Below are 17,884 nucleotides of genomic sequence, written 5' to 3'. Positions count from 1 at the left end.
ATATCAAGTTACTACTTAACTAATCAGTGCCTCAATTTCATCTGTAAATGGTGATCATCTCATAGGTTAATGAGGAGGTGGGGTGAGTTAATCAATGTAACTGGTCAGAAAAGTGCCCAAGTCAGGTAAATGCTCTAACAATGTTAACCATGATTACTGTACACTTATTGATCACCTTCTGCTCCATAATTTTATTTCCCACACCCAATTTAAGCCATTTGTGGAGGAGAGCTGTCTGGTGGGGGGAGGTAAGAGCAAGTCTAGACTAGTTCCCAGCAGTGGCAGCAGGACTCCCAGTGCCCAGGTCCTCAGATGTGGGCATGTTGGAGGCACAGCAGGGAGACCAGTGAAGGTAAAGCAGAGTTGAAGCCTGGGAGAGACCTAGGAAAGAGGGTTGGAGGGAGCAGGTAGGGGCCAGAACATGCACAGCTTTTTAGATCTTGGTTAGGAGTTTGGATTTAATTTTTAGTATAATGGGAAGCATTGGAGGATCTGAGGAAAGGAGAATGAAAAATCTCATTAAAGCTTTTTTTAAAAATTTGCAGTATAAAATACATTCAGAAAGACACACAGATCTTAAGTGTATTTTTACATCTGTATGCACCGTTTTAGCCACCATTTAGGTTTAAATGTAGCACATTCCCACCATGTAACCACTATTTTCTCTCACAGTAGATTAATTTGCTTTTTCTTGAACTTTACATAAATGAAATAATAAAGTATGTACTCTTGGTCTGGTTTGTTTTTTTTTTTTTTTTTTTTTTTGCGGTACACGGGCCTCTCACTGTTGTGGCCTCTCCCGCTGTAGAGCACAGGCTCCGGATGCGCAGGCTCAGCGGCCATGGCTCACAGGCCCAGCTGCTCTGCGGCACGAGGGATCCTCCCGGACTGGGGCATGAACCCGCGTCCCCTGCATCGGCAGGCAGACTCTCAACCACTGCGCCACCAGGGAAGCCCTGGCTTCTTTTGTTCAATATTTTGTGAGATCTTTTTATGCAGTTGTATATAATAGTTCTGTCTTTTAAGTTTGTTACATAGTATTTCCTATATGAATATACCACAGTTTGTTTATCCAGGTTTAACCATTCTTTGGCTGCCACAATTTGTTTATCCAGGTTTAACCATTCTTTGGCTGATAGACATTTGAAGTTTTTGACTATTATGGATAAAGCTGCTATAAAAATACTTGTCTTTTTATGGGACATACGCACTCATTTCTCTTGGGAGCATATTTGTTGGATCAGATTTGATTTATTTTTAAAGGATCACCCTGACTGCTGAGAATAATGGGTTTTAAGTAAGCAAGATTGGAAGTAGGGAAACCAGTTAGGAGGCTGTTGCAGTAGCTAAGGAAGGAGATGATGGTGGCTTAGACTAAGGCAGTGGTGGAGAAGTGGTAGATACAGAATAGATTTTGAAGGTAGGGCCAACCAGACTTGCTGATGTAGGGATAAGAGAAAGAAAGGAAACAAGGATGACTGTAAGGTTTTTGGCCTGAACACCTTGGTAAAAAGATGAGGAACTCGTTCAGAAGTTTGTTTATGGTCTGTTAGGTTTGAGATGGTTTTTAGATACCCATGTGATGATGTTGAATTGACAGATGGTGATTCTGAGTTTGGTGGAAAGGTCTGGACTGGAGATAGAAATGTGGGAATTAATAGCATATAGGCAGCATTAAGGTCCTGGGTCTACCTGAAGTGATCAAGGAGAAGAGAGAGTAGGTGGATGCAGAGACAGGCCCGGGACTGAGCCCCTAAGGAACTCTAATGTTAATGGACCCAGAAAAGGGGCCTGTGAAGGAGTAGCTGGTGAGGTGCATGGGTCCTTGGTTCTAGGGAAAAATGATGGTCTTTCCTCAGAACTTGAAACGTATATACAACCTTTCTCTCTAAGAGTACAAGATTTCTATTTTAGTAATGGGTAAGTAGAGAGTATGCAAAGTAACCTTAAAGAGAAGAGATGGCTCCCTGCCAGCAGGACTTGGCTATGACCTAATTGAAAATATTAACGTATTTCAATAAGGAATATGTCAACCTGAAGAGAGGTCAGCAGTGAATGCTAGCCAGTAAAGGGAGAGTCCATGAGGCCCACGTGGGCACAGCCTTTCCAAGAGCCATCCTGGAAAGAGTGCCTTAACTAGCAGAGTTAGAGTAGTCCAGGAGCATTGGCAAGGCTGCCCATAGCTTAAGAGATAGGGGTGGAGAACCGTAGCCAAAGAAGAGTTTTCTGAACCCATTGGCACGACTCCTTGCTGGGGATGGCCAGATGCCATTAAAGATACAACTACTGTTCAGTTATGTCATTGTGCATTTATATGTTGACATTATTATTCTGATTTGATTTAAGGGAGAAAATGTGCTGGACAGGCAGACATGAGTTTTCCTTCAGTCTGAGTGACAGTTAAATTTCTCACTGTAAATTATGCTTATGTATTATGGTTTTATATTTTAGTAAATTATAAAGTTTGTTGGCAAAAAACAGTATTTCCAAGATGTAGCTTTGGAGTATGCGAAACTCCAAAGGCCCACATCCTTGTCAGTGGTAAATTCAACACCACAAATGCCATCTGTCAGGTTGCTTGGGACACAGCCTGCCAGCCCTCTCCATGTAACATATCCCAGCATTTTGAAACCTCCATGTTTAGGAGAACAGAATCACATACTATTAAATATAAAAGGGATCCGATACAGCATCTAGTCCAAGACCCTCATTTTCCAGATGAGAAAACTGAGGTTCAGAGAGGCAGAGAACTGGACCAAGAGCCCATAGCTTATTGGAAGTGAGAACCCAAGTCAGAGCCCCTGGTCAGTGTTCTGTGTAGATAACCCAAGACCTTACCTAGAATAGGTAGACACATTCAGTATGAACATCCCCAAAGCACCCTGCTCCCGCACTCTGGAGCAAAGATTTCACCAAGTGGTATGACTTGGATCTCTAAGCCCAGGTTACTGGTACAGGGGCAAAGGAAAGATAAAGGAAAGAATTGAAACCAATTCACTCCTTCTTGCCCTGGAAGCAGAAGTGTAAAGTGTGTGTGTGTAGTAAGAAAGTGGGGAAGAGTACTGAGGGAGTTCTTTTTTAAGTCATTGGAGCAAATAAATGGAAAGGGAGATGCCCACTTGGTCAGGCCTGTTAAACCGCTTCAGCTTCTCCAAACTCTGCTGTCGCCAGCAGAATGGAGGACAGGGAGGTCTGCATTGGAAATAAATAATCTGGACTTTCTGGAAGGAGATGGCAGGGATCCAGGAGTTTCTGCCTCTGGCAGTTTGGGATAGAAACCACACCTTGTTATTCCTGCTTCCTCTAAAACAGCCAGGTAAACTTTAAGTGTGAGCACTCCGGATTTAGGAGAGGGTTGTGCAAAGGAGTTTGGCTAGGAACCGTGAGGAAGGGGAAGGGAGGCGATCTGAAGGAAGAGAGAGCCCCTGAAATTCGTCGGTCCTGCCATTCTGGGATTGGGCCGCTGAAGAAGGGGCTTCCTCGTTCACCATCTCCTTTTTTGTCTTCCCACTTGCCTCCCTGATACCAGTTTTACTTTCCTTAGATCCTTTAGTCTTTAACTAGAAGGGGCTGTGTGTCATCTCCAGCTGTCCCTGTGACAGCCCCGCTAGCCCCGTCAACACTTCTCCACGGAGCCCCGAGTCCCTCCCCATCCTCTTTTCTTCTTCCACCGCCCCCCCCCCAACAATGGTCTCTCCCGATGCTCAGTGGCACTGGGGGGTGGAGGGGGAGGGCGGAGGCGGGGCCGGAGCCTGCTGGGGGGCAGGTCTGCGCTGCCGCTTCCCCTGGTACCCGGAGCAGTCGCCGCTGCCGCCAGCCCCAAGGCCGGGACCCCCGCTCTCACCCGGACTCCCTTATCCGGGGGACCCAGCCCAGGTAAGACCCCTCTCTCAGTCTCTCGGCTCCACCCCGCCCCGGGCAGAAGCATCCTCGCCTTGCCTTGCAGCCATTTTATCCTCCGATGCTTTGCTTGTGGGAAGGGTGACCGTCCCTCTTTAAGGCTGAGGGAATTGGTGGTGGTTTGAATGGACGTTTATTGTGGTTGCTGTGCTGATCAGAGAAGGAGAGAAAAAAAACATTGTCTGTATGTGTGTGTGTGTGTGTGTGTGTGTGTGTGTATATATATATATATATATATATATCTCATATATTTACGTATATATAGGGAGGAGGGGTGTTTTTCTCTACCTTAACCAAGTCTCTACTACCCTCCTCAGATATTAACGGGATGGGGGTTGTAAGGTGGAACAGGGTTCCTTCAAACTCCAATTCCCAACTCATCTTCCCTCGCCTCCTTGCCTCCCCCCATGAGTGATAAATGACCTTGGCTGGGGCCAGAGAATGGATGCTACCTCAGTCTGTGCGCCTGGACTCGGGTTGCGCGGGCGGGGGGGGGGGGGGGGGGTTGGAGGAAGGGCAGGAGAAGGAGGGAGGGAAGGGAATGATGAACGGAAGCGCTGGGTAGGTAGAGGTGGTAGATGAATAGGCTGAGGGGCACGGATGGCGGGGGATGGAGGCAGTTGCTCCGGGGTGAGGGGGAAGGGGTGTTGAGTAGGCACTCGTCCAGCAGCAGAATCAAGGGTGAGGGGAGGCGCTCAGAGAATCGGTTCAGTCAGTTCTAGGGGCTCGTCTCTTACACCAGAGCGGAGTGGGATGGGGACGGTCACCGCAGATGATGGCAGGTGCAGTCTGCGCGTGTGCGCGTGGAGTTCTCCCCCTGCGCCCCTGACTTTCCGTATTCCGTCTTGGGCATTCTCAGCTGACACCTTGATCTTCTTCCCTCAGATACTCCATCTTCCTAACCCTAGGGTAGCATGTAGGGAGGGGAGGTGCAGCCTTGGCTGTCCTGGGGTGGGGACCGAGGCTCAGTCACCCAGCTGTAATGGGGAGGGGTGCTCCAGAGCCTCCCCCTCCATGGATGTTTTGATAAGTGACTGCTTCTTGATGACCTTGTCACCTGGGCTAGGGTGGGTTGGGAAATCCAGGTGGCTTCCAAAGTCAGGGGTTTTGATGGGGGGAGGGGGCTTCTGGACCCTCCTCCACTTATCCAGGGCTGATTCAGTTATCCTGAAAGGAAGCTTTTGCTCAGAGTCTCCCCGCCCCTCCATCCTCTGCAGAAAATCTCCTGGGCACATTTTCCGGTCAGGTGAAGTCAGCCAACCTTAAAGGGCCCTGTAACCCTGAATCTTGTCTCCTTTAACCCCCACCTCTCCGAGTCCTGTCTCCTCTCCCACAGGCTTAGCCACCCTGTGCTGCTTTGGGGGCTAAAAATAACACCACTTCCTCACCAGCTCAAAGAATTTGTCTTCCTTCTGTCCATCCTGACCTCCTGGGCTTGTTGGCCCTGGGGGAGCTGGCTGTTGAGCCATCATATCCTGCTGAGGCTCTGGGGGCCTTCTCTACCCTTCCCGTACCTCTCAGGGTTGCATAGTGTTAACAAACAAGGGGCATGGCTCCTGGTGGGTCCATCTGCCTCCTTCAGGGTTTGGAGGGAGATTCTAGTTGGGAAAGAAAGGAGAGGCAAGCAAATTGCATGCACGAAGGGGATTCCACTGTTCCCTTTCTTTCATGGGGGATGGTTTGGGTTGAACTGCAAAGAAAAGAAGGTGATGTAGGGGTCACTGGTTCTGGTCATCGTGGTCCAGTGCCCACATCTGACCTGAGGGGTAGGACTCTGCTTGCCAGTGCTTCTTTCTGAACTACATAGCATTACTTACCCTCTTTGCCAGGGCCACCGTGTGTGTGTGTGTGTGTGTGTGTGTGTGTGTGTGTGTGTGTGTGTGTGTGTGTGTGTGTGTGTGTGTGTCTGTGTGTCTGTGTGTGTGTCTGTGTCTGTGTGTGTGTGTGTGTGTGTGTGATATTTAATGAGGGCCCTGGATGGGTGGGAGCAGAAGGAGGCAGGATGTTTTTAGGGGAATGATCTCTGATCAGAATCTAGTCCTGCTTCCTCTGCTTCTATGAAGGAAGAGGGGGTTCTCCTATGCCTGCCTCTGGAGGGTGACTTTTATGGTGGGGAGGTCCAAGGCCCCCTTCCTTCTACATCAGCCTCCTACGCAATGCGGTATTTATGGACTCCCTTTTCCTTGACTCCTGGAGGAGGAGCAGAAAGGATTAAGGGGGATTAGGAAGGGAGGCCATGGGGGAATGAGGTGCAACTATAGACCTTAGACCCCCATGCTGGAAATGTATGTGTTTGATCAGTCATTTCCACTCCCACCCCCACTAGTGAAATGGGGGCCTATTTATGACATCCTGAAGGAAGGTGGCAATAGCCAGTCATCACCTCTTTCTTAGATTTTGATCTGCCTTTTTTTCCATGACCTTAGGTTCCGGATCTCCCTTTTTGTGAGTCTTCCATTGTTTGTCTGGAGGGAGACAGTGTGGGTCCAGCTGCTGGAATTCGTTTGCACACAGACAGAGGGGTCTTGGGACTCTGTTTTGGGAGGATACAGTAGCATCCAACTATGACTCCCCTGCTTTGCCCTTGCTGCTTGCCGCTTCTTTCACATTTTTCAATCTAATAGGAAGGAAGGAAACTAATAGAATGTCTGTTGTGAGATTAAATTCTCACATCAACTTGGAGAAATAGAGATTGTTATCCCCAATTTAAATATAAGGACTCTGAGGCTTAGAGATGTTAAGTGACCTTCTCAAGATCAGTTAGTAAATGGCAGAGCTGGGATTTCAACTTACGTCGTGTAACTGTCATGTGCTTTGCACTGAACCAGCTTTCTCCTTGCCAGTATCCCTTTCTGTTGCTCACCCTTAGGAGCACCCACAGGGCTTTTGTTCTGGCATCTTATGAAGGAGTAGAGGGCATCTCCGTACATTATTATCACTGTGAAGCGTAATAACTAATATTTATTCATCAATTTTTACGTGCCAGGTATTATGGTAAAGAGCTTACACACATTATATCATTTAATCCTTACTTTTCCCTGCTTAAATAAGAGGTAACTAAGGTTTGGAGGTTCAGAGACATGCCCATGGTCACTTAGCTAGTAAGTGCTGAAGCAGGAAGTCAAACCCAAGTGTGTCTGACTCTGGAAGCTGAGCTTTCACCCACTGAGCTATGTTGGGAGAAGACCCCTCCCTGTGAGGCCTGTAAACATGAAACCCGAGGGAAGGACTGTGGAAGCCCCACCTTCAGATGCCATCCGTGGGCTGAAGGCAACAGGTTGGAGGACTCAGTGCTCCTTCTCTACCTTCTCCCCAAGCTCCACCCCCAGTAAGAAACCCAGACCAGACTGGAGTAGGGAGTTCTGGTTTCTCTATTTCCTCTGGTGTTCTTGGCAGGTTGGTGGTAAAGCAAAAGGTCTGATCTTGATGGGGGGCAGGGGGTCGTGAGAAGGGCTCTGGGTCGATGACTGTAACTTTGGAGCAAATCCCATGGGTCTAGTCTCCAAGGTCAAAGTAAGGGGGCTTATACTGAATGGCCCGTAGTAGGCCCAGGTAGTCATCCCTTTTTACCGAGTGGGACTTGAGGCAAGGAGACCATCTCTGTAACACATGGCCCAGGTGGGGCTCTGTGTCAGCAGGAGCTCTTTGTTGGCCTTCTTCAGTGTCTTACACCTCACAACCTCCTTTTTCTCCCTCTTATTTTTTTCTAGATCTCCAGAAGCTCCTGGAAGAGAAGTAGCAGCCTTTTCTGAGTTATCCTGGCTCCCCAGCTTAGCCTCCGCAACCTGGCTCCCCCTCCCCTTCCTGTTCCCCCTCTCCCCTTCTCCCTTCCCAATGCACCCAACTGAAGTGGGTGTGGGCCAAAGCTCCTCTCCCTCCTCTCCCCTCCTAAACACACACTGGCCAAGCCCTATATTCTCCTATTCTGTGCCCAAAGATACTCGAACACACTTCATCTAAGTAACAGGGGGACGGGGTCTTTCTGACTCCACAAGTCCTTGAGCAAAATCTGAATAAGGAGTGTAGGAAATCTGGTGAAGTATTCCCAAAGCCCCATCATGGAAGAGGGTTTCAGAGACCGGGCAGCTTTCATCCGTGGGGCCAAAGACATTGCCAAGGAAGTCAAGAAGCACGCAGCCAAGAAGGTGGTGAAGGGCTTGGACAGAGTCCAGGATGAATATTCCCGGAGATCCTACTCCCGCTTTGAGGAGGAGGACGATGATGATGACTTCCCTGCCACTGCTGACGGCTATTACCGCGGGGAAGGGGCCCAGGATGAGGAGGAAGGTGGCGCATCTAGTGATGCCACTGAGGGCCATGACGAGGATGATGAGATCTATGAGGGGGAATATCAGGGCATCCCCCGTGCAGAGTCTGGGGGCAAAGGCGAGCGGATGGCAGATGGGGCACCCCTGGCTGGAGTGAGGGGGGGCTTGGGTGATGGAGAGGGCCCCCCTGGGGGCCGGGGAGAGGCACAGCGGCGGAAAGAACGGGAAGAACTGGCCCAGCAGTATGAAGCCATCCTACGGGAGTGTGGCCATGGCCGCTTCCAGTGGACACTGTATTTCGTGCTTGGTCTGGCGCTGATGGCTGATGGTGTCGAGGTCTTTGTGGTGGGCTTCGTGCTGCCCAGTGCTGAGAAAGACATGTGCCTGTCTGACTCCAACAAAGGCATGCTGGGTAAGATTCTCAACGAACACTCTAGCCCCGTCCTGCCCCAAACTCTGGAAACACTCCTGTTCCTGAGAACTGCTCCTGTCCTCACCACTGGGCTCCCAAGGACCCTGCTCCCAAGATGTCCCCAGAGGGTTCAGGGTTCCTCTGCAAACTCTCCACCCCCACCCCCTCCTCTGGGGGTTGGGTCATGGTGAGGTTGCTTATGCAAGAGAGGCCTGAGGGAGGGCAGCTGGGCTGGGGCTTGGGCCAGTGGTTGGGTGGTGGTCTGCTTAGTTCTGCAGGAGGTGGCCATGGTGGGATGGGCCCCCATTTAATGTTTCTTCAGAGCCTTCCCTCTTGTTATCCTGATCCATTCCCCTTTGGGGGGGAACAAGAAGTCAGTATCCAAATTCCTTGGTTTACATGAGGAGAGTCAGTTTGGGGTGGTCGGGGGAGGGGAAGAATCCTCGGCCTTCAGCCAGAGAAGCTGGTCACACTTGCTCTTGGTTAGCCTTGGGAGTGTTCAGGGGCCAGCGATTGGTCTTTAATGGCCCTTCCTGATGGGGACCCAGAGGGAGGAAGTCCCCTAGATTCACTCAGAAGGGATCAGGTCTTGCTCTGTCGCCAAGTTGCCGTGAGATCTTGGGCAGTTCCCTTCTCCCTGGGGCTTGGCTTGGGCCTGGGTAAAATGTGGAGTTTGGAGTAGATGACTTTTAAGATCAATTCCAACTCTGATTTTATGAAGGAAGTAAGAAACAGGAGAGTTTTAGGACCAGAAGTATTGGAGCTGGAAAGAGTAAAGGATGGATTTTGTGCATGGGATTTCCTGGGAAGATTGAAGCAATGGAGCTTCTTTCCCAGGAAACATAAGAGACACGTCTTGCTGCTTTGAGGGCATCACGGCAGAGAGAATAGAGGGGACCCTGGGAGGGCCTGAGAATCTAGGCAGATCCATTCCTCATTCCAGGCAAGCCAGAGATGGGGGTGTCATGTATGTGTGTGCGTGTACATGTGTGTGCGTGACAGCAAGAGAGTGAGAAGTAAGAGCGAGCAAGAAGGAATGAGGGAAAGAAAGAGGAGAATTCTAGGGATCTCCCATACCTGCATCCCTGCCTTTGAACCCCTGGCCTGCAGAGATGGCCTTCCATTTTTGCTCACATAATTCATCTTCTCTCACTTGCTCTCATCTCTGGGTAGACTTAGCTTCTAGAGGTCCTTCAGATCCTCCATCCATGCTCCTGCAGTTTCAGCTCATTTAAATATTTGGCAAGTGGAAGAATTGAAATGTGTCTGCTCATACCCCTTCTGCCCCTGTTTTCCTCCTTCCAGGCCTCATTGTCTACCTGGGCATGATGGTGGGAGCCTTCCTCTGGGGAGGGCTGGCTGATCGGCTGGGTCGAAGACAATGTCTGCTCATATCGCTCTCAGTCAACAGCGTCTTCGCCTTTTTCTCATCTTTCGTCCAGGGTTATGGCACTTTCCTTTTCTGCCGCCTCCTTTCTGGCGTCGGGTGAGTGTCCACTTCCTAAGCCCCTGGAGAGCAGGGCTGGGTCTTGGTCACTGTTGTATCTCTAGGGCCCAGCACAGTGCCAGGCACACCAGATGCACCTCAAATATGTGTGAGTTGAATGAATGAATTCCTTCCTCTTCCCACCATCTTCAGGCCAGCTTCTCCCTGTCCAGGACCTGTCTACTGCCTGTCCAGAATGCCATTCCATGTGTGGTTCACTCCTGAGTCTTCCACCCTATGCTTTAGTTCCATTCTGAGCCTGGCTCCATGAAGAGGCCTAGTGGGTCTCAGCTTCACCCCTGGGTACCTGTGGACCCTTGAGTTATCCCCTTCCCAGAGTCTAAATATTTCCTACATTCAGTAACAGACCTTGTCAATACCCCCACCTGCCAGAACTCTGAAGTCCTGACCCACCCAACTCCTACACTTCCTCAGCCACCTGCATGTACTCTCTGCATTGTCTCCAAGCTCTTTTCTGGCCTGCTCCCATATATGTGCCCTCAGTTGCCTCTTTGCTCTTTTTCCTTTGGGGATTTCCCTTCTTTTCTGTAATTATATTCCCTCCCTTCCAACTCTGTAGTCATCTTCAACATTCAATGTTTGTTCCTTCCCATTCCCCGAGACCTGCCTGCCTGTTTTCCAGATTCCCAAGGATGAGTGCTTGATGGCTGGTGGTGAGGGAGCTTATAGGGCACGTGTGAGAAAGAGTCTCTTTAAAAGGTCCGGAAGATGAAAGGGACTTGGGGATCCAGAGCAGTGGGGCAGGGAGGGGATCAAGAATATGGCCATTTTCCAATGCTGGATTCTTGCAATGCCCTCCAGGATTGGAGGGTCCATCCCCATCGTCTTCTCCTATTTTTCGGAGTTTCTGGCCCAGGAGAAACGTGGGGAGCATTTGAGCTGGCTCTGCATGTTTTGGATGATTGGTGGAGTGTACGCAGCTGCTATGGCTTGGGCCATCATCCCCCACTACGGTGAGCAGCCCCCAGAAGATGCACCCCAGACTCCCTCCTCTCCTGTGCTCCCTGTGGTAGGACCTTCCAGCCTCTGGCCTCTCTGCTGATGCTGTGACTCTGTCCCTGCCAGGGTGGAGCTTTCAGATGGGGTCCGCTTACCAGTTCCACAGCTGGAGGGTCTTTGTCCTCGTCTGCGCCTTTCCTTCTGTGTTTGCCATTGGGGCTCTGACCACACAGCCAGAGAGCCCCCGTTTCTTCCTGGAGGTGAATGCGGCGGGGGCTGGCCTGGGGGAAGGGCAGCAGGGGCTCCTGTATTCAAACACCCACTGTGGGTTTGGTTTGGTCCTATGTGGCTGCTTTCCTTCCTCACAGGGTCCAAGGTCTGGGGGACTTTATCTTGCTTCCTTTGTCTTAGAATGTGTTTCCAGAGGAGTTCTGTGGGTGGAGAAACCATGGGACCTGCTCAACCATGGGTGGCTTAAGGTTTTGCAGGCAGAGGTCCTGGCCCTGGCCCTGACTTTACAGTTCAAAAGAGGATCTACTGCCTACTCCTTCCCCCTCCAACTTTATCTTGATCCAGCAGGGTTAGGATGCTGCCCCTTCTCTGACTACATGCTTGCCCACCATCATCATTTCCCTTGTTTTCAGTTTTCTCTTTCCATTGGACCAGGGGATTCCCTAAGACCTGGGTTAGGACCCTGGATCCCCCCACTCTTACCCAAGTCTGATGATATCTTGCTGTACTCCCGCTTGGGCTCTTTCAGAGTGGATGATGGATGTGCCCATAGGTCACATAGGGGCACATAGGGGTTGGGGGTAGGAGCCTTTTTGTGTCCTGTGATTCCATAAGCCAGGTTGAGGGAGGGGGTCTATAACCCTGGGTCAGGGAGGGGCTAACCTGGATGTGGGGATTGTGTCTGTGGCTCTAGAACGGGAAACATGATGAGGCCTGGATGGTACTGAAGCAGGTCCATGACACCAACATGCGAGCCAAGGGGCATCCTGAGCGAGTCTTCTCAGTAAGCCACAGTCCTCCCCCTCAGTCCTCCAAGCCCCCACCTGGCCCCTCTTTGGATACCTCCCGCAGTCCCCACCCACCTTCCTAGGGAGCTCTGGCCACACTCTCCCTCAGCGAGATCCCTCAGGGTATCATGTCCACCTCCTGCCTCCCATTTTGCTACTGCGGGAGAAACTGAGGTACCTGGAAGGGGTGGAAAGTACAGACTGTGTGACTGCTCGCTCCTTCTCTTGACCCTAGGTAACCCACATTAAGACAATTCATCAGGAGGATGAGTTGATTGAGATTCAGTCAGACACAGGGACCTGGTACCAGCGCTGGGGGGTCCGGGCCTTGAGCCTGGGAGGGCAGGTAATGGGGTATGGGATGGTGGAGAGAAAGAAGGGAGTGGGAGAGATGGAGAGGAAGGCAGAGCTTGAGCCTGGGTGTGGGGGTGATGCGTGAACTGAAGGGAGGTGGTAGGGCAGAAGAATGGGGATCTTTAGGTGCTAAAACTACTGGCTGGCAGCCACTGTCTGGCTTTGTCCTGTTCCACCTAGGTTTGGGGGAATTTCCTCTCCTGTTTTGGTCCAGAATATCGCCGCATCACTCTGATGATGATGGGTGTGTGGTTCACCATGTCGTTCAGGTGAGGAGGTGGGTGGGACGGGTGGTATGTGGGGGATGTGATGGTTTGTGGGTTGGGAGGGAGGTGGAGAAAATGGAAGTGAAGGGGATGAATAATGAGGAAGGTGCTTTTCAGAGCCCCTCTTATCCTCCACCCTATACTTCACTCATTAATCCAACAAACTTATATTACAGGCTGAACAGTATTAATTTCTGTTCTGTGCCAGGTACTCTGATGCGATGGAATAGATGTGGTCCCAGTCCTCATGGAGTTTACATTTTGGTCCAGGAGCTAGAGAAAACTAGCTGTAAAGCAGTGTGATGGGTGCCACGGTGGGGGAAGTGCTTCTGGAACACATGAGCAGGCTTTCCAGCCCAGATCTGGGGTGGGCTGGGGAGGGGATCTAAGTCCTAAAGGATGAATAGGAGTTAGATAGGCTGAGGGTGGGATGGGGAGACTGTTTTAAACAGAAGGAAGAGCAAATGCCTGGGAGGTAAGAAATAATATGGTGGGAGGGTTAGAAGAACCTGAAGTCCCCCAGAACCACAGCAATTGGTGAAAGATGAGATGAGGCAGGAGATGAGGCTGGGGAGGTGAGCAAGGTCCTAACATGAGCTGACTCCTCTATTTCGCCCTCCTTCTGGACTGCGTGGCCCTGATGCTGGAGCCCTGTCTGATTCCATTGCCCTTGACTCTTCAGCTACTATGGCCTGACTGTCTGGTTTCCCGACATGATCCGCCATCTCCAAGCAGTGGACTATGCAGCTCGCACCAAAGTGTTCCCTGGGGAACGTGTAGAGCATGTGACTTTTAACTTCACCCTGGAGAATCAGATCCACCGAGGGGGACAGTACTTCAATGACAAGTATGTGGGGACCTCTGCACTTCACTCCTTCCACCCCTTCTACCCTTTGCCTCCTTTGTGAGTCTGGGGATTTGGAGACAAGGTGTTTGGGGGCAAGGAGCCGTGGTTCTCCTCAGCGCTGCAGCTTCCTGTTACTTCACTAAGGAACTGAGTCTTGGAGGAGGGTTTAAGGATGAGGGGAAAGTGGCTCTCATCATCCTGGCCTTACAGGTTTATTGGGCTGCGTCTGAAGTCAGTGTCCTTTGAGGACTCCCTATTTGAGGAGTGTTATTTCGAGGATGTCACATCCAGCAACACTTTCTTCCGCAACTGCACGTTCATCAACACCGTGTTCTATAACACTGGTAAGGTGGGGTGGCTAGTGGCTGACAGGCTAAAGGGTTGGGTGGATCTTGAGCCAGGGAAAGGAGCCTTCTTCATTTCCTAACTCACTGTTCTCAAGCTGAGCTCTCTGGAGCCTTGGAGGTGGTACGGGGGCCTATTAGCTACTACCAATAATTACAAAAATCTAATGGAAATTGAACATTTTTCTGTGATAAATAGAACATCTGACAAAAACAGCAGGTTTCTTTGCCTTTGGCTAGAATTGAAACAGCTCAGTGTGGTGATATTAATGCATTTTTGAAGAGGGCAAAAATCATTCAAAACAGTGTCCTTGGGAAACAGAAAAACAATAAAAGGGATATTTGGTGGAGAAAAGGGAGTCAGTGCCTTAATCCATTTCTTTAATAGTGATTCTCAAACTGTATGCACATGAAAGGCTGGTTTTGTGAGCTAGACTGAGGTTTCCCACCTCTAAATGGAGTACTGGGTGAGTTTTTCCACCTTGCAGGAAAAAATAATAGATAGGATTTTTAATGATTTTTAATATTTTGCTCATTAATTTATCCTAAATTCATGGCACTGCTACTGCTTGTAGTCAGCTAGAGCAGACAAAAAGAATGAATGGGAAAGAAGCAGACACTGTTAATGAGAAAACTGGGAAACAGCCAGCCACACTGTTTCATTTGGTAGACTATGGTCATTTTGTGCTGTAAAGAGTTCTAGTTCATATGGTGATGTTATCTGATGCTTTGCCATGAGTGTCCTGAATGATTCTGAGAGCCATCCCAGCTAAACCCCTCAAAGGCAGAGCCCTGGGCATAAGCAGTAGCAGCCTCCCTCTCACATCTGCCCTGTCCGCCTGTCTTGGCCTTTGCCCCCAGACTTGTTTGAGTACAAGTTTGTGAACAGCCGTCTGGTGAACAGCACATTCCTGCACAACAAGGAGGGCTGCCCACTGGACGTGACAGGGACAGGTGAAGGCGCCTACATGGTGTATTTCGTCAGCTTCTTGGGGACGCTGGCTGTGCTTCCTGGGAACATTGTGTCTGCCCTGCTCATGGACAAGATTGGCAGGCTCCGGATGCTTGGTAAGGCGGGGAGGCTGGCTGGTGGTGTGTCGGAACTGTTTAGGGGGCTGGGGGAAGGGGAAGGCTGTCACTGGGCTTCTCAGCTTAGTCTGTGGAAAGCTTAGCCAGAAGCTAAGATAGAAGGTTCTGTCTCTCATGTCTTCTGCTTGGGGGTGGCTGCAGGACAGGGAGGGGTCTGGTGGGGAAGCTCTTCTGGGGGTAGGAGGTAGGCAGAATAGCAAGTTCAGGGCACAGGCTTTGAGGTCATCTGTTTTGAATCTCAGCTCCACCTTGGGCAAGTCACTTTACCTCTATGAGCCCAGCTGTCTCATCTGCAACATGGCGGTGATGATAGTACCTGTCTCATGAGGTTGCCTTATTAGCAATGCATGTAAACCATCAAGTTGCTTGGCCCATAGCCTGCACTGAAGAAATGGTTGGTACTGAATTGTTAATAAGACAATTTTAAGGGAGGTTGGGGATGAGTGGAAAGCTTTTCTTTTGGGTACCTTGGCAAAAAGAGAGTCTCATCCTGGGCTGCGCTCAACGCTGGTCGACAGGACAGTGTGGGCTGTGGCCAGGCTCATGCTGCTTTCTCCTTCCCCGGCTCTAGCTGGCTCCAGCGTGATGTCCTGTGTCTCCTGCTTCTTCCTGTCTTTTGGGAACAGCGAGTCAGCCATGATTGCTCTGCTCTGCCTTTTTGGGGGGGTCAGCATTGCATCCTGGAACGCGCTGGACGTGTTGACTGTTGAACTCTACCCCTCGGACAAGAGGTAGTTGGAGTGTGGTAGGGGCAGGGCAGCAGGTTTAGTGCTCACAGGACAGGACAGAAAAGGGGTGAGGAAGGGGGCTGATTGGGAAAGGCATCTTTAGGGGTAAAAGGGTACATATTCCCCTTGAGTTTCTCCTCTACAAGTTGGTAGCTTTTATATTCACTCCTTGAAGTCTTAACTTAATTTTTTGGTGTCCTTTCCCCCTTGCCTCCCAATTTATCTGTATTCCCTGATGTGCATCCCTCACCTCTCTAATCTCTCCATCTTTCCTCTTCCTCTTGGACACTGCCTGCCGTCTCTCCTTCACTTTCCCACCTACCCACCCTTCCCCCACAAACCCTCCCATGCCTCTTCCCTTTGTCTCCCTCCGGGGCCGGGCCCCTGCATCCTGCGTGCTGCGCTGGGGGACTCCTGAGCAGGACCACAGCCTTCGGCTTCCTGAATGCTCTGTGTAAGCTGGCAGCTGTGCTGGGGATCAGCATCTTCACATCCTTTGTGGGAATCACCAAGGCCGCCCCCATCCTCTTTGCCTCAGCTGCTCTTGCCCTTGGTAGTTCTCTGGCCCTGAAGCTGCCCGAGACGCGGGGGCAGGTGCTGCAGTGAGAGTCTCTGGGGCTTCGGGGGTGGCAGGCACACTGTGAGACCAACAATTCCTTCTTCCCCTTCCCTGCCCTGCCATCCTGGCCACAAAGAGCCCTCATTCCCCGCTCCCGTTTGGTGTCTTAGCCGTGTGTTCGTGTGTATGTGTGTGCACGTGCGTGACCCCGTGGGCAGGGACTACAGGGAAGGCTCCTCCATCCCAGGTTTGGGGTGCAGCCCTGTCCCCCACCTCCTCCCACCCGTGACTTTGCCCAAGAGAAGGCTTGGCCCCACACTTCTCCCCAGTGTTGGAGAGAGGCCCTTGCTCTTCCCGGCGCCTGGGACTCTAGAACAGGCTTCCTGCCTTCCCCCTCATTCCCTCTGCCTGGGCCCTGGTGAAAGCACAGGCGTGTGGCTATGCTGGCGGCAGGGGCCTAGTGTAGACCACGGACCAAAAGAACTTAGAGTCGTAAGCGCGTAAAGTGCCCTCTCACGCCTCCTGTTGGATGCTGGGGGAGTAGCAATAAACCTCAGCCCCCTAGCCTCCATTTCCTTCTCAATTTGGGCTACAAGTAAGAAGCCTGAATTTTATGAAATTAGCTTTCTGATTCTTATTTATTTATATATTAAGTTCTGAGGCAGCTCAGCAGGACTGTGTGTGTGAGTGCTTGTGTACATTTATGTGTGTGTGTGTGCGTGCTGTGAGGTGGGGGTGTCGTTATGCTGTCCTCAGATACAAGCCAAGGGTAACTTCAGTGGACACACACACAACCCTGCCTCCCCCAGTACCTCCCCTAATCTTGTTTCTGTGCCGGGCCTGGGTGGGAGGAGCCCTAGGCCAGGCTGGGATAAGAATCCCACAGTCTAGGGAGAGCTGAGGGCACCTGACAAGGTCCATCTCCTCCCCTCCTCTCAAGAAGCACAGGCCTCATCTGGAATGAGAGGCTCTACCCACTATAGCACAGACAGGCACAGCACAGAAGCCCTCCCACCTCCAACCTGTCCCCTCACAGGCAGGGGAGCAGTGGAGGGAAAGAAACCAGTCATATGGTCCAACCAGCAGATCAAAAGCACAAGGAGCTGGGGCGGGGCAGGAACTGGGGCCTTCCCAGCAACTCCTGTAAAGTGGGAAGAGGTTAGGCAGTAAGCCAGGGACTCCTAATGCAGGGACCAGAAGCCTCAGTCTCCTCATCTCACCCTTTCCACAGGACAGCCCCTGTAGGCTAAGCTGCCCCTGCCCCACCCTACTCTGTGTGGCTGCTTTCTTTGGTGCCCCCTTTCCCCCACCGTAGCTGTGATGTGTCGTAGTTTTTAGCTGTTTGTAAATGTTAAAAAAAAGTTAAAAGGAAAAAAGTGAAAACAACAATAAAAAAAGAAAATCCAAATTCACCCTCCTCATGCCGCGTCTGGTGCCCCCCACCCATTTTGTAACAATGAACCAGGTGGTGACTGTTTAACTCTTTGATGTCTGTGCTCAAAGGACTGCCTTCTCCAGTGCCCAGTGTACGAGTGTGTGCCCTCTTCCCTCACCCTTCACTTGCTGGACGCAGCCCTCTCCCCTGCAACCCCCTGGAGGGACCCATCCATCTCCCTTACTTTCCTGGGGAACCCTAAACCCAACTCTGTTGA

At 50.9% G+C, this 17,884-nt stretch overlaps 1 protein-coding gene across 1 annotated transcript; it reads left to right on the top strand.

The window, feature by feature from the left end:
• The first annotated feature begins 3,747 nt into the window (after positions 1-3,747).
• On the top strand, positions 3,748-16,535 carry SV2A (synaptic vesicle glycoprotein 2A). The gene is made up of 13 exons (XM_079941449.1): positions 3,748-3,876; positions 7,611-8,580; positions 9,886-10,066; positions 10,889-11,040; positions 11,153-11,286; positions 11,952-12,041; positions 12,281-12,391; positions 12,580-12,668; positions 13,348-13,512; positions 13,723-13,856; positions 14,718-14,924; positions 15,517-15,676; positions 16,096-16,535. Exons 2-13 carry the CDS (start codon positions 7,959-7,961, stop codon positions 16,277-16,279), a joined length of 2,229 nt encoding a protein of 742 aa, XP_079797575.1. The 5' UTR covers positions 3,748-3,876; positions 7,611-7,958; the 3' UTR covers positions 16,280-16,535.
• Positions 16,536-17,884: the final 1,349 nt, after the last annotated feature.

Source organism: Stenella coeruleoalba, assembly GCF_951394435.1.
Source record: "Stenella coeruleoalba genome assembly, chromosome: 1".
NCBI classification, from domain to species: domain Eukaryota; kingdom Metazoa; phylum Chordata; class Mammalia; order Artiodactyla; family Delphinidae; genus Stenella; species Stenella coeruleoalba.
This window is presented reverse-complemented; position numbering and strand designations above follow the sequence as displayed.

Excerpts from the sequence above, each read along its gene's own strand:
- SV2A (XM_079941449.1), top strand. The coding sequence starts at position 7,959 with ATGGAAGAGGGTTTCAGAGACCGGGCAGCTTTCATCCGTGGGGCCAAA. Across the intron at positions 11,041-11,152 it reads GGCCATCATCCCCCACTACG|GGTGGAGCTTTCAGATGGGG; the intron begins GTGAGCAGCCCC and ends TGTCCCTGCCAG. Across the intron at positions 15,677-16,095 it reads CTCTACCCCTCGGACAAGAG|GACCACAGCCTTCGGCTTCC; the intron begins GTAGTTGGAGTG and ends ACTCCTGAGCAG.